This window comes from Pholis gunnellus (assembly GCF_910591455.1).
Source record: "Pholis gunnellus genome assembly, chromosome: 15".
Lineage (NCBI taxonomy): Eukaryota > Metazoa > Chordata > Actinopteri > Perciformes > Pholidae > Pholis > Pholis gunnellus.
Window position 1 is genome coordinate 9,137,550 of NC_136542.1, and position 13,910 is coordinate 9,151,459.

The following is a 13,910-nucleotide window of genomic DNA, read 5'->3' on the forward strand; positions in this document are numbered from 1 at the left end:
AGAAGAAAAAAAAAAAAAAGAGGCCCTGGCAGCATTCCCGCTCTTTGTATCTGCACACCTGGACTGAAAGTAAAACCATACTTTGCGAGGAATGATTCGTTGGACTGACTCGTGAAGCAGTGCAGAACATCCGGGATCACCTGCATGAATCTGTATCTGATTATTTCACATTTCTTTCTGGGCCATTTAGAGGCCGAATAGAGGAGTATGTTTGAGGAAAAGAATCAGTTGGCATGCAGGCGTGAGCCAGACACAGGTGTTCAGACTGTGGAAGAATGTGTGAAGTATATCCCTACTGCCAGAGCAACATGAGATGTCTATATTTGAATCCAGTAGTTACTTAACATTACACTCTAAAACATCGCAAGCTGGCTCAACTTGAAAAATAGGTTCCCCTTGGAAAAATTGTTCTGTATGGCTGCCTATTAAATCAAAAGTGTAGGAGGTTAGGGACTGAGATACTCATCTTCATCATAGTTTGCATTGTTAACTTGAGTAGGTTCTGTTTTTCTGTTTGTCAGCAGGATTACGAAAAAAACCACCCGATTTTCTTGAAACTTGATTGAAGGTTGTAGAATGAGCCAAAGGTCCAAATCAAGAGGCGGATACATAAACAATGTTTTACTTTCATTAAGATAGTGAGATGGAGGATTTGTCCTTTCACTCTTCAAGAGCCCTTCTAGTTATCATTACTATCAGAAAAAAACAAGTGTGACTCTCCTATCTGAATGGTAAATATGAAGCTACAGCTATTTACATGTAGCTTTGCTTAGCACAAAGACTTCAAAGAAAGGGAGACACCTAACCTAGCTCAGTCAAAACGTTCCAGGCTAATTGAATTTCCCACTTTGAGCTAACCTATTATGGCTCTGACTTGATATTTACTGTACTGACCCGATAGTGGTGTCGATCATCTCATCCAACTCACCGCAAGAAAGAAATAAGCATATACTATTCTTTTAGCTGGCTAAAAGACACATCAAGATTCCATCATGTATGTTTTCTTTAACTACAAACAGGGAATGGTCTCTGGAGAGTTTGAACCCTCAAACAAAGCATGCTGGGAAGTCTGCTCATACATTGATCATGATTTCAACACAAAATTGATTTCATCCAATTTATAATTTCTAGTCAGAATAACTAATAAATGTTTATGATGTTCATACGTTTGAGATGCATCTAAGAACCAGAACTTTTGAGGAGAATTACATTTTTTAATAAATGTATTTGATCAGAGATTAGTTGTTTCTGCTAATTGGCTGTATGATGTTTTACTGTGTATACAATATAATTCAACACGATTACACAACACTGTACTCCAAACCACATCTCACATAAACTGCTTTCATGACCAAAACAAATCTCACATGTTGCTGTGGAATCTTTTGAATCCACACCCAAACTACGAGCAGCAAAATGTAACTTTTTTTTTACAGTGTAAGCCTGTATACCCAGCAATGGCACAGAACCTCTGGCAGTCATGCAGGGCACAACCACCAAAAAGCTCTGCTCTCTTGTTCCACTGCCAAGCCATAATAACAGCAATAAGGTTGGGGAGGCTCGTTAACCTTAATCTATAGGAATTACACTGTGGCACCAGGGAGAGGAGGATGTGTTGTGCTGTGTGTTTGTACATAGGAGCCTGAATTAAACATTTACCACAGAGGAGGGGCTGGTGCTGCTTTGAACTACACAGAGAGTGAGAGTGGTAGTTCATGCAGTTCACAGTGCTGAATGGAGCCTCACCTGGACTGAAAGTCACTCCGCCTCTGTTCACTGTTGTTCTTTGCGGTTTTTCTTTGCCTCTTCCTCCCCCATGTGGTTAGAATGCATTACTGCACACTTGCCTCAGCTGCTGATGAGCCAAACATATCAACAGTTAAATATGTCACTGTTTATATGGGTTTAGAGAAGTAAACAAAAAATTCCAATTGGTATATTAAATATTACAATTATGATGAAGTGAAATGAAAACTGGAGCCACTGCTGATAAAGTTAGAAAGACTTTTTGGTGGCAATTTGTGACAAATTGAAGTTGGTGTTGTGATACTTAATTCTAGCGTGGATTAAAGTGTCTTTAATGCCCATAATTGACTTTAAAGTCACATTCATGTCTTCCTATGTTGTGATAATGAATTATTATAGCATAATATTACATTGACACCATGAAAAATGTAACCGACTGTAATAATAATTGTCTTTTATACTTCATTTTAGTTGTAAACTTCAGAGCTCAACTCTTATTATAACTAACGATTTGAATTATATTCTCAAGGAAAATAACAAACTGATTTTCTATTTTGCAAATGATTGCTGTTTGCCTTATGGTCCCAGAGAGAAGCCACGTTTCAATGTAACGACGCCACTCTATTGTTGGTGTCTTCCTCAGAATATTTAACACACGTTTTTATGATGAAGGAAATACTGTGAAACTCTGAGATTTCTTCAAAATGGGCAGCTTTTTCTTCTTCTTTTTGACGGACAGGAACACACACAGGAAGAAAGGAGGTGGGGATGCTTGTTGCAACATGTGGGGATTTCCAAATAAAACTGAAAAACATTAACACCTCCTTCGTCTTGAACTTTGTAGTGAATTGTGAGCAAGACGCAAGCGTACGCCCATTCAGTGAGTTTAACTGTATTGAATAGCTGCTGAGGCATTCATAGCGTAAACTTCTTGAGAGATATCAGAGGAGAAGAAGAAGTCTGGTAAGTGAAGATTTTCTTTTCAGTCTTTTTCTAAAAAAACCCAAAAGAAAACAGAAGAAGTTAATATTTACTTAAGAGTTTCTTTATTTAAGTAAAAAAAAGAGTGAGGTAGACCTACCTTACACACTAAGGTTTAATGATAATATAAATAAATACACCTGTCAGTATAACGCCATTCAGCACCACAAACTGAAGCCTCCAAAATGTTGAATCAACCAATTCTACCCAAAACATTACAGCCTTCATCAGTTGGATTTATATTGTATTAGACTTTGTTTTAGCTGGATGTACCTAATAAACTGGTGACTGATTGTGCTTCTTTTGACTATAAACAAACCGCAGAATGCTTTATGATGTTACTATGTTTTGTCTCCCACAGACAGAAATGCTGCCCTCAACTACAGAGCAGGTTGCCGTAACCGGAACCTCTCGTCTGGGCTCTTCGGCTGGTAATGGCTCAGCCTTCCTGGACTCTGAGTTTCGTTATGTCCTCTTCCAAGTTTTCTACAGCATCATCTTCATCCTGGGCCTCGTCGCTAACCTCTACGTGCTGTTTGTCCTGCGCTGCCTCCGCGGTACCAAGGCCATGGGTGAAATCCGCATCTACATGACAAACTTGACCATCGCCGACCTCCTTTTTGTGAGTGCCCTTCCCCTCTGGATTGGCTATTACAGTCGGCAGGGTAACTGGGTCTACACAGACTTCATGTGCCGGCTGACTGGCTCGTTGTTCTTCATCAATACGTACTCCTCCATCCTCTTCCTCGGGGCCATCAGCGTCAACCGATACTGGGCAGTCACCCGGCCTCTGGATGTGGCCACCTCAGACCACAGACGTCGTGGGATCATCGTGTGCGTTGTCATCTGGGTTTTGACCCTGGCGATGGCTATTCCATATCTGGCATCTCCAGGGACCAACACTGATGAGAACAACGTCACTCGCTGTTTCGAGGGGTACCAAAATGACACCGATTCACAGAAGAAAACAGTGGCTGCCACTCATTTTGCAATAATTGGAATGTTTTTTCTGGTGTTTTTTCTGGTCGTGGTGTGTAATTTCCTTATTGCTCGAGCATTGCTTCAAAATCCTCCTCAGTCAGAGTTCCGGTCTGCAACGATCACATCCAGGAAGTCCCACAGGACCATGTCCTCCTCAACTAAAAGCCCCAGGGGGCTGAAACGGAGAGCTCTGCAGATGTTGTTTGCAGTGGTGGGAGTGTTTGCTCTGTGTTTCCTGCCTCACCATGTAATTCAAGGCTTCTGGACACTGGCGGTGTTGCAGATCACGCAGGGCTGGGGCCACGTAGAGTGGGACCAGAAGACCCTTCAGGCGCTCAATGACGCACATCAGATCACTTTGCTTCTCATGGGCCTCAACTGCATTTTGGATCCTGTAATTTATTATTTTGCCACACAGAAGTTCAGAGGGTTCATCATGGCCCACATTAAAAAGTTAGTAAAGGGAGAGGGGTGCTCACAGACGCTCAGCTCACAGGTCTCCATGGACAGCAGGAATCAGAGCCAGAGACAGCATAGTGAGAACCAGCAGCCCGAGATAAATTGATTTAAACAGATTTAATACTTGTACAACAGTGTAGATATGTGTTCCTTGTGTGTGAAAGACTTTCATGTTGCCCCTGTTACAAGATTACATTTTATTGCACCTCCAGAACTACAAGCAGTTTCAGTGTTAATGAAGACTAGTGTCACCCTCAGAATGTGCTTTCACACACTTATTTTGACATTTCATTTCCACACATTGCACCAGTCCTTCCTGTGTGAAGATCAAGCTAAAAAGCAGAAGTTTTGCAAGCAGAAGTACATCACCAAATCGATTATGGCTCTGAAAATTCTGCGGGAGGACACTTCATCACTTTAGTGTGTGAAATGAACTGATAAAGCAGCAGACAAAATTATTTAAATCCTCCCACAGGTTCAGCTCAGTAGGCGTAGGCGTCTCACCTGACATTTTATCAGCAAAATAAATGAGTCTCACATCAGATGAATTACAGGTTTTAGGGGCTTTGCATGAACAAGTTCTATCTCATATTGTGAAACCATGGAACGGAAGAGATAATGCTTGAGCTACGTTTCACCTCTGGCATCCACTATTATTACATTGCGTATATGTCACATGGTATAAATCCCATGATTCAGTGTGACAACACATATTATTCACCTATCTACTGTATATGTATTATACCGCATTCTTACTGTGAGTTTACCTGCTGTTGCAAAACTGATTAATGACGCATTTTGTATTCAGTGGCTTTGGTTATCTTGTATGTTCCTCGAATGTGTTTGTAATGTAATTTTAAACTTTCAGAAGGAAATGGTTTTACTCCACAGTCAACATTTGTGATTAGAATTTTATTCTATTGATATGATTGAAGGAAAATAAAAAGACAGTTTCGTACACATCAACAAGCTAGGAGACATCTCAGTCTGTGTAAAAAAAAAGAAGAAAAAAGTACATGCTTCTTGAGAAACACAAATTACAGGTTTTATCAAAATTGTACAAACAGACAAGGAATGGATTCTTGCTGTTTTGTGTGAACATTTTTACCATTTTTACCACATTCAGATTGTGTTGAATAACTTCTGTCAAATCAGATTACAGTAAATAAAAACATACAGCAAACCTCATTATTCAGGTTAAAGGTGATGCTGAGCTCAAACAAGATGCTCTTTTTTTTGTCTTTTTATTGCATACCTCCATGTTCACATGAACATTCATGATAGACTCGAGTACACATTGTCCTCAGTCACATTGGTGGGGTCGAGATCAGTGTAGTTTGGGCTGGTGTTTGTGTAATTCATGTACACATCTCCGTCACTTTCAGTGTGTGGCAAACTTCCTCTGGTGAGTACAAAAATGTCATCAGACTGTTAATATATGCACAGACTTAAACAGCATGTGAACCAAATGCAAACACGAGTATAAACACATTTCTTTCCTGTAGAGACTTACTTTGGTGACTGTTCAGGTCCAGAAAAACCTTTAAGAAATCCAAGACATTAAAATTGTCAACAGAACATTTGGTTAAGATTTGACCAAGGTTTTCACACGACTTTGGCAGGAAATGCTTTTTTTTCTTTTACCTTTAGCTGCAATGTTGGAGGTGGTCGATGTGGCGCCAAGTCTGTGCCAGCCCAGCCAAAAAATAATAGCAAAGATGATGATCAAGGCCAGGAGAGAAAGGAATAAGGCAGCTATTCCTAAATTCTCACTGACTGTTGTAAGTCAGGGAAAAAGCACAGAATTGCAGGAGAAAGATTTTAGTTGTTGGTCACAGACAAAATAATAATAAACAGTTGAAAAAACTAAAACAAAATGGCATTCTATCTTTGTGCATGACAAACAAACTTTTTCATAGTTAGTTGTTCACATATTGGACAAGAAACAGCTATGAGAGTATTGAGAGTGAACAAAAACAGTTGTTGTGGGACAGTTAAACATTGAGCTGAATGACTAATTAAAGTTTAGTAGAGCTGAGGCGAACTGCAGATTTAAAACCAACCACCAACCTGTTGAATGCATGGAGATGATGAAGACTGTGTGGTTTTGAGAAAACTGACTCGCGGCACGGCAGCGGTAAAGCCCGCTCTGCTCTGGCTTGGTAAGGGTGAGCTCTCCACCGATTCCCACCGCATGCCAAGTCTGATTTTCTAGGTGTTGCCAGGACTTCACAGAGTCTTTCACGTTGAAAGCGTTGCAGAGCAGCTTGACTCTTTGACCTTCTGCAACTGGGTAGTCTGGTATGGCCACCAGCTGCAGAGAGAGCTTTCCTGAGGACGGTTTGGTGAACACAAAATGAAGGATGATGGATGGAGGAAAGAAAGGAAGGGGAAGTGAGTAGATAAACAGTTACAGACACACTAGTGGCGTGGTTCTAGGGAGGGCAATGTCTGGTTTCTGTTGTGTTGGCTAGTCTATCCAGCAGACTTTGAATTTGAATTTGTAATCCCTCTTATTCACGCCTCTGACAGGCCTCCATGGTAATGGCAGCCAAGGCTCATGGGTATTGTAGTATTGTGACTGTTTCTGCCATCCCAAAATGACGCACAAAACACAATTACTCACAAACTAAATAATTAAAACTGGTGGCCATAACATAAACCTATAGCATAGGGACATTATTCGGGGGAGTCCCTGTGTTCAGTTGAAGATATCTTTAAAGAAAAAACTGAAATTGCAACCAAATAGGGAAAAATATACATTACCAGAACCAGCCACCGCTCCCACTTATAAAACATTAGCATGTTAGCATTGTCATTGTGAGCAAGTTAGCAGGCTAATATTCGCATTTAACTCAAAATGCTACTTGATAAAATAGGATAAACCCTCACAGAGCTGCCGGCATGGCTCTTGTTATTAATACTTTTATTTGATTGGAATTATTAAATAATCACATTCTGTATTACCTTCAACGGTCGCTGTAGTTTTCATGGAGTTTGTTGTAGTCCATGTTGTAGTCTGGAATTCCTCTGTATAGACAACAAGAAGCAAAAATAAACGTGAATAGTATATTTAAAAAACGATGTCCTGGATTCTGTTATTACATTTACTAATTAAAAGGTCCTTACCTGTACTCTCACACAAAAACCACAGGAGAGAAAAGCTAAGCAGCATGTTGTTTTGAGATGAACAAAAAGTAAACGCCACACTCACTTCAGGCAAACAGGTACAAGAACGGATCAAATGTTATAATCAATGCACAGGTAAGAGTGGAGGAAGTATGAGTCTGGGAAACAGTTGAAAAGGAAGTTTCAAGTTCCTTTTATTTTTATCAGAAATAATGAATAACATGAATAACCAAATGCGCCACAACAAGGGACAAAGTAAAGCTAAAGCGTTCACTTTCAACCCTAACGTTAAGATTGATACCTTACAGAGATTGACGAATTTAAAGATAAATGGACCAATGTGGATAAATGTAGATGTTGTGAACCTAAAATATAATTTTCAAAGTCCAGTAATGTACAAACGAAATATCACTTTTAATGTGCAGAACAAACGTTTTTTTTTTGAGAACACAGCTAACCTTAAATTGTTTATTTTGCTATTTTAGCTGCTATTGTTTGGTGGTGTGAAGGAAAACGCACTGTAACTTTTTGTTTTAAGAGCAAGGTTCATTGGGGGAATTGTCACCATGGAGCTAAAACAACAATATCCTATTTATAATATGATATCTCCATTTGATATGACCATCTGGGGGTGTCAAACTCAATCACAGCGAGGGCTAAAATAAAGAAATTGGGACTACGTTGAGGACCAAATAGTGTCAACATTTAAAAAACAGAATAGAAGGGATATTGGACAAAGTGCAAAAAGATATCGGCTACATTCTTTTATGCATATGTACCAGAGACAGACGTCTGGCATCTTTTCTTGGCTGCCAGTTCATTAATGTCTGGGGTTAAGTTCTGTGCTGTGGAAACCAGATGGAGTGATGGTGTGCATCAGTGAGACGACTCCTGTGCAGGGTTTTGTTCATCACAGAGAAAAGCTGCTCACACAGGCATGTGCTTCCAAACATGCAGAGCATTTGAGCAGTATAGGCGGAGTTTCAGGGATGAAGCTTGGAAACAGAGTCATACTTTGCCTTGAGTGTGTCATTACGCTCGAGGTCTATCAGCTCCATTTGGATGTGCACAGGTGCTCTTTCCACGTCAACTGCAAAACGGATTGCTGAGCAGTTCAAATTTGCAAAGTCGGCAAATCGCCGAGTGAACTCCGTGCCAAGTGCGCCCAGTTCATCAGCAAAATGCGCATTCTGGAACACAGCGGCGGAGACACGGTTTGGAAACATGGAAAGTGACCCGAGTTTCCATTCTGCATCTGAGTCTCCCACAGGTGCAGCTTGGGCTTGGAAAGCTCTCACTGCATCAAACATGTCTGTGATCACACGTCCTAGTCCCTGACGCTGCAGCTGGGTTTAGCGCAGTGATATGCTTCTGTGGTGTGGCGGGCCATGTTATGATAGACATATTTTCTTGCGTGCCGGATATAATTGTACCGAGGGCCAGATTTGGCCCGCGGGCCTTGAGTTTGACATGTCTGTGAGGGTAACAAGGAAAAGCACGTGCCTGCAGAAACCCTAAGCGTATCTGAAGTTGCCAGGCAACCACTACCCAAAAAAAACAACACCGTGCGGTTACGTTTGGAGAGCTGGAATTAGTTAGTGAGCATTATTGCTCTCGATTTTGAGCTTGGATTCGCGTCATCATTGTACATGACCGGACCTGTGGATATGTCGAGGAAGAAGGATAAAAAAACACAAGGCTTCAGCCTGAAGCCCGCTATGAAGGTGAGTGTATAGCTTGTAGCTTATAGCTTGAGGATGTAGCTATAAATTGGATTTGCAAGACTAACATTTTTTATCCTCTACATTGAGCTACAATGTGTCAAATGTGTCATGTTTTAACACATCATCTTTGTGGTATCTCATCATCATTTTTGTAAAATTCATTAGTCACACCAATTTATTCACTCCCTCCCCTTTGCTATCACCACCAATGCCCCCCCCCCCCCCCCCCCCCCCCACCACACCACACACACACACACACGCACACACACACACACACACACACACACACACACACACACACACACACACACACACACACACACACACACACACACACACACACATTAATAGCAGCAGACACTGTGGTTGATGTCATTGGCTGTCAGTGGCGCAGTGTCCAATATGGAAGGAGAGAAAAGATGAACAATTTCTCTTGCCTCTGGCTAGAGCCAACACACACACACACACACACACACACACACACACACACACACACACACACACACACACGCACTCACTGTCTGTGTACACAGGCACATGTGTCTCCCTGAATTACTTTTAAGAAGATGCAGTGGGAGTGGTTCTATTCAATTCTGATTTCATAAAACACTCTCACTTGCTGTGTGTGTCTCATTCAGTTTATTTTACAGTTTTGCTCCCGTCTCTTCATTCCCCTTTTTTTCACTTTGTGTTTGAGCAGGTGGAGGGTCCCCCGTCTGCAGGGGTTTTTCAACCGCGCCCTCTCGAACCAACCAACTTTCGCAAGATGTACGACCGCGGGGACTTCCCAATGCAAATGGATTATAACAGTAGAGGCCACCATATCTTTTGGAAGGTACAGTAGGATCGCTGCTCTCTGGTAAAGAGTGACTAATGTATGTGATTTTCTCACAGCATTAACAAAAAAGCCAGGGTGCTAAATTTGCCATCAGGAAACGTTGTATGTCATAATGGAGCATATGTAAAGCCATAGCTTAATTTAAAGGCTTGCAAAGAAAAAAACATCAATCAGGCCATGAAGAAAATCTATTTTTTTAATTTACAATTATACACAACATTTTTCTTTTTGTTCACAAGCTACTGTAAATCCACCCTTGCTGTCAAGCAGATTTGGTGAATTTGAAGACTCGATAGGTGCTGTGCAAACACCATTTATCGTCATCGTTATCAGCTCAGCTGAAGGATAATGAGTTTCTCAAATATTCACAGGCCCAATGTGGGCTGTTATCCTGTAGGAGGCAGTGTAGATTTGCTCACTTGTAGGCTCGACCTGTCTCACAGCACCAATCACAGAATCCATCAATCACAAACCCGAGTGGCTTTCCTCTGATGGCTTCACACACATAACTGACTTTATTTCAATGTGTCACACACTACCCACACACTTAGCCAAGCAACATCAAAGCCGGCCCGTGGCAAGTAGCTGGACGAATATCTTAATCTACCACCTGAGTGAGTGTGTGTGTGTGTGTGTGTGTGTGTGTGCCTTTTTGTCTGTCCTGTAAATGGTGTAAACAGGTGTTAACATGTCAGCCCACAAGATGCCACATGCCGCTGTCTCATGATCTCCTGAACAGCTGTCCGCCCTGCCATTGTGTGTATATATGTGTTTACTCTAAGGGTTATAAATGGCTGCAAGAGGAGCTTTAGCCCTAGATAGTGTGCTAGGAGAAAAAATGTGCTAGAAAGGGCAGAGAATGAAAGGAAGCTTAATGGCAGTGACTGATTTCCTGGACAACACAAAAAGATAATCTCTGTTGCTAGCTAATGTCCTGATCAACAGCCATATGTTCCAACAAATGTCCTTGAGAACAGGACAGAAACTCTACCCCCTCTGTCTTTGTATGTCTCTCTGGATCAAAGAAGCAGCTAATAATGCCCGGAATGTAAATAGTCATTTGTGTCCTCAGGTGGAGTTTGAGAAGCTGGACTACAACTACTACCTCCCTCTGTTCTTCGATGGCTTAACTGAGACCGATCATCCGCACAAGTTCCTCGCCTGTCAGGGAGTCCATGAGTTGCTGGACAATGGAGGCCCCAAGATCCTGCCCGTCATCCCCCAGCTCATCATCCCCATCAGGAGTAAGTGTGGCCCGGGTGTCTACTCTCACGGTTTACAAATCACACACAGCACAGCTCCCTTCCCGAGTGACCCTGTGTGTGTTGATATCATTTCACCTTCACTGTGTTCCTCTGCCGCTGAGGGGAAAATGTGGTTATCTCAAGACTGAAGAAACACCTTACAAATGCTGGTATTGTGTCATCCTAAATACTCTTAGAGTATTGATAACATATCTCCATAAAGCTCTAACAAATGCTAAGATCATAGTTATGACGTGAGGACATCTGCCATGTGCAATGTGGTGACGTGTCACATTTAACTGTGTTATCCTGGTGTGCCTCCTCACCTCTCCACACGGACACGGACACATTTCCACGTGCACACGCTCACACTCTCGCATGCTCACAAGTTGGTAGATGGAGATGGGCTGAAAGGTCAGGTCTCAGGTCAGAGAAGTCTATGACGAGCTATGTACTATATCAGAATTTACAGGTAGTGTGGTAGCGAGAGCATTAGGTTTAGCTGAGCCTCTTCATCTCTCTCTCTCTGACATTTTTGTCTTTTGTTGTTTTACCCCCTTCCCTCTTTCTCTCTCTGAATTTCTCTCTTGATCTCTCCAGCCCTCCATCTCTCCCACCATCGTTCCCTTTTGTTCTCTCTATCAGTGGGAGATGGAGTTGTGGTTGTGGATTGGCTCTCACTTACTCCTGCCTCCCCAGTGCATTTGAAATCACTGATTGCAGACAAGCCAGTCTAAATCAAAGCCAAGCTATAAAGGAAATGCTTTCAAGGGGAAGGTAGTGTGTGTGTGTGTGGGAGTTATGATTTATGTGTAATTTCTCTTATGTACCATATAATTGCAGTTGTCAGAATCATTCCACATTTACTGTACCTCCACCTGCCTGAACAAACAAACCTGCAAATCAGATCTAGAAATGGACTGACAGTTTTACCTTGTAGCCCCTTTTTTCTCTGACTTCTGTCCTGCTCTGCAGAGGCCCTGAACACGAAGAACCATCAGGTGATGTGCATCATGCTGAAAGTCCTGAAGCATCTGGTGGTGTCCGGTGACAACGTGGGAGAGGCTCTGGTGCCGTACTTCAGACAAATCCTCCCCATTTTCAGAATCTTCAAGGAGAAGAACAGTAAGTTCCAACTGGTTGAGTGTTAATTCACGGACAGATTGTGTGTCAGCATAACGAGGCGCTGCGCTTACAGTCATCGTGTAAGCACGTCTTTTTGTGTTATAAATAATTTTTCGTGCGAGCACTGCTACTCCGTCAGAGAGTTGAAGGACAGACAACATTTACGAGCCTGTGACAGGCAGTGATAAGTATTCATGTGTATTGTGTAGCCTGTGTTAAGACAGTGAATCTTGTGACTTCCAGGCAGAAAGCATCCTTGTTTTCTCCTTAGATCCAGTGCATGCACCTGTCCCTGAATCCTTTTTTCCTCCCACGACTTTAACATCCCCTTGACAGAGAAGCTCCATTTTGTCCTTTCTGCTGTCAGTCAGGCTGCATTGTGCGGCGCCGTTGAGGAGGAGACTTTGTCCTTGCTTTCTGTGAAAGCCTTCACCTGGGTGACACCAAGACCTGGGAAGATTGTGTGTGTGCGCGCTTCACCCCTCCCTATATTTACCTCCCTCTGAAAAGTGTTTTGAGGCCCCAGTGCAATGCCATGAGATTGGCAGTTTGCTGTGTGCTGATAAAGTCACAATCCGTGTCTTATTAAACTGAAATGAAGAATATCGTGAAACAGGAATTGTCTTTAAAGTATTTAAGAGGCACAGAGTTATATACAAGAGTTAACAAGGGTGGGGGCCTGTGTACTGGAACATCCTGTTTCAGGCCATGCAGGCCATGTTAGTAAAAGTATAAGAGATGCTTTATCTGTGTAACAACAGACATACAGATATATACGTTTTATCCTTAAGGTATAGAACTTCTGAATATACAATAGGTACTTGTTATCCAACACGAAGAAGAAGAGGATATGGGTGCAGGCAGTCAGCTGCGGCATGGATCACAAGTCTCATGATGCAAGCATATGATAGACTGTTTCACAACAAGTATATAAAACAGTTCTACTTAAAAGGATATAAGATATTCATAAGAATATCAAATTTCCATTAAGCAAACAGCAAGATACATTTGAGCATGTAACACAAAGGGTGAAGATCTACTGAGTTCAGAGCAAAAGTACAAGCACTTAAGCATTTACACAATATACTTAAGTGGAAATATATACCAAGTAGAAATGTACCATTACAGTGTGCCTGCTGCTGAAAGGGAGGAAGAAGAAAGGAGTGGAGGTTGGACACCTCAGGAATGTTTTTTCGATAACAAATTCCCTCAGCGCTCTGTCTACATGTTTGTGTGTGTGGGTGTGTGTGTGTGTGTGTGTGTGTGTGTCCTCGGGGAGGGGTGTTTCTGCAGCTTTCTTGCCGTATTGTGATTGGCCACAAGTGTATTACTTCAGTCCGTCCGGTGGATTTGAAGTCAGATGGAAGGATGGCATTTGCCGACTCTGTCCGCAGCAAAGCATTGCAGCGTGGCCACAGGTGGTGCTCTGTGAGCCTTGACATCAAGCTCACAGTCTGCGATGACCCCGACTGAGCCTCAATATCTTTGTTTTTCTCATGCTGTCTGTCTGACTCTGTTTCCTCGCCCCCAGACATCGGAGATGACGACTACGGCGAGGGGGGAGAGAACATCGGTCAACTGATCGGTGAGACTCTGGAGCTGTTTGAGCGCCACGGAGGAAGGGATGCCTTCCTAAAAATCAAATACATGGTGCCCACCTACCAGTCTTGCATGACCAAATGA

At 42.2% G+C, this 13,910-nt stretch overlaps 3 protein-coding genes across 3 annotated transcripts; 2 read left to right on the forward strand and 1 right to left on the reverse strand.

Annotated features, from left to right (window-relative positions):
- The first annotated feature begins 2,630 nt into the window (after positions 1-2,630).
- On the forward strand, positions 2,631-4,275 carry LOC306706881 (platelet-activating factor receptor-like). Its single transcript, XM_079174118.1, has 2 exons — positions 2,631-2,709; positions 3,089-4,275. The coding sequence occupies exon 2, from the start codon at positions 3,095-3,097 to the stop codon at positions 4,271-4,273; it is 1,179 nt and encodes a 392-aa protein (XP_079030244.1). The 5' UTR covers positions 2,631-2,709; positions 3,089-3,094; the 3' UTR covers positions 4,274-4,275.
- Positions 4,276-5,442: 1,167 nt separating this feature from the next.
- On the reverse strand, positions 5,443-7,399 carry LOC306706882 (uncharacterized protein; the record flags this gene model as incomplete). The annotated part of the gene is made up of 6 exons (XM_079174119.1): positions 7,297-7,399; positions 7,135-7,197; positions 6,238-6,498; positions 5,812-5,943; positions 5,681-5,708; positions 5,443-5,569 (listed from the first exon to the last, which is right to left on the reverse strand). Exons 1-6 carry the CDS (start codon positions 7,340-7,342, stop codon positions 5,443-5,445), a joined length of 657 nt encoding a protein of 218 aa, XP_079030245.1. The 5' UTR covers positions 7,343-7,399.
- Positions 7,400-8,963: 1,564 nt separating this feature from the next.
- Positions 8,964-13,910, forward strand: LOC306707287 (parkin coregulated gene protein-like; the record flags this gene model as incomplete). The annotated part of the gene is made up of 5 exons (XM_079174681.1): positions 8,964-9,020; positions 9,721-9,855; positions 10,931-11,102; positions 12,078-12,227; positions 13,759-13,910. The coding sequence occupies 5 exons, from the start codon at positions 8,964-8,966 to the stop codon at positions 13,908-13,910; spliced, it is 666 nt and encodes a 221-aa protein (XP_079030807.1).

Excerpts from the sequence above, each read along its gene's own strand:
- LOC306706881 (XM_079174118.1), top strand. The coding sequence starts at position 3,095 with ATGCTGCCCTCAACTACAGAGCAGGTTGCCGTAACCGGAACCTCTCGT.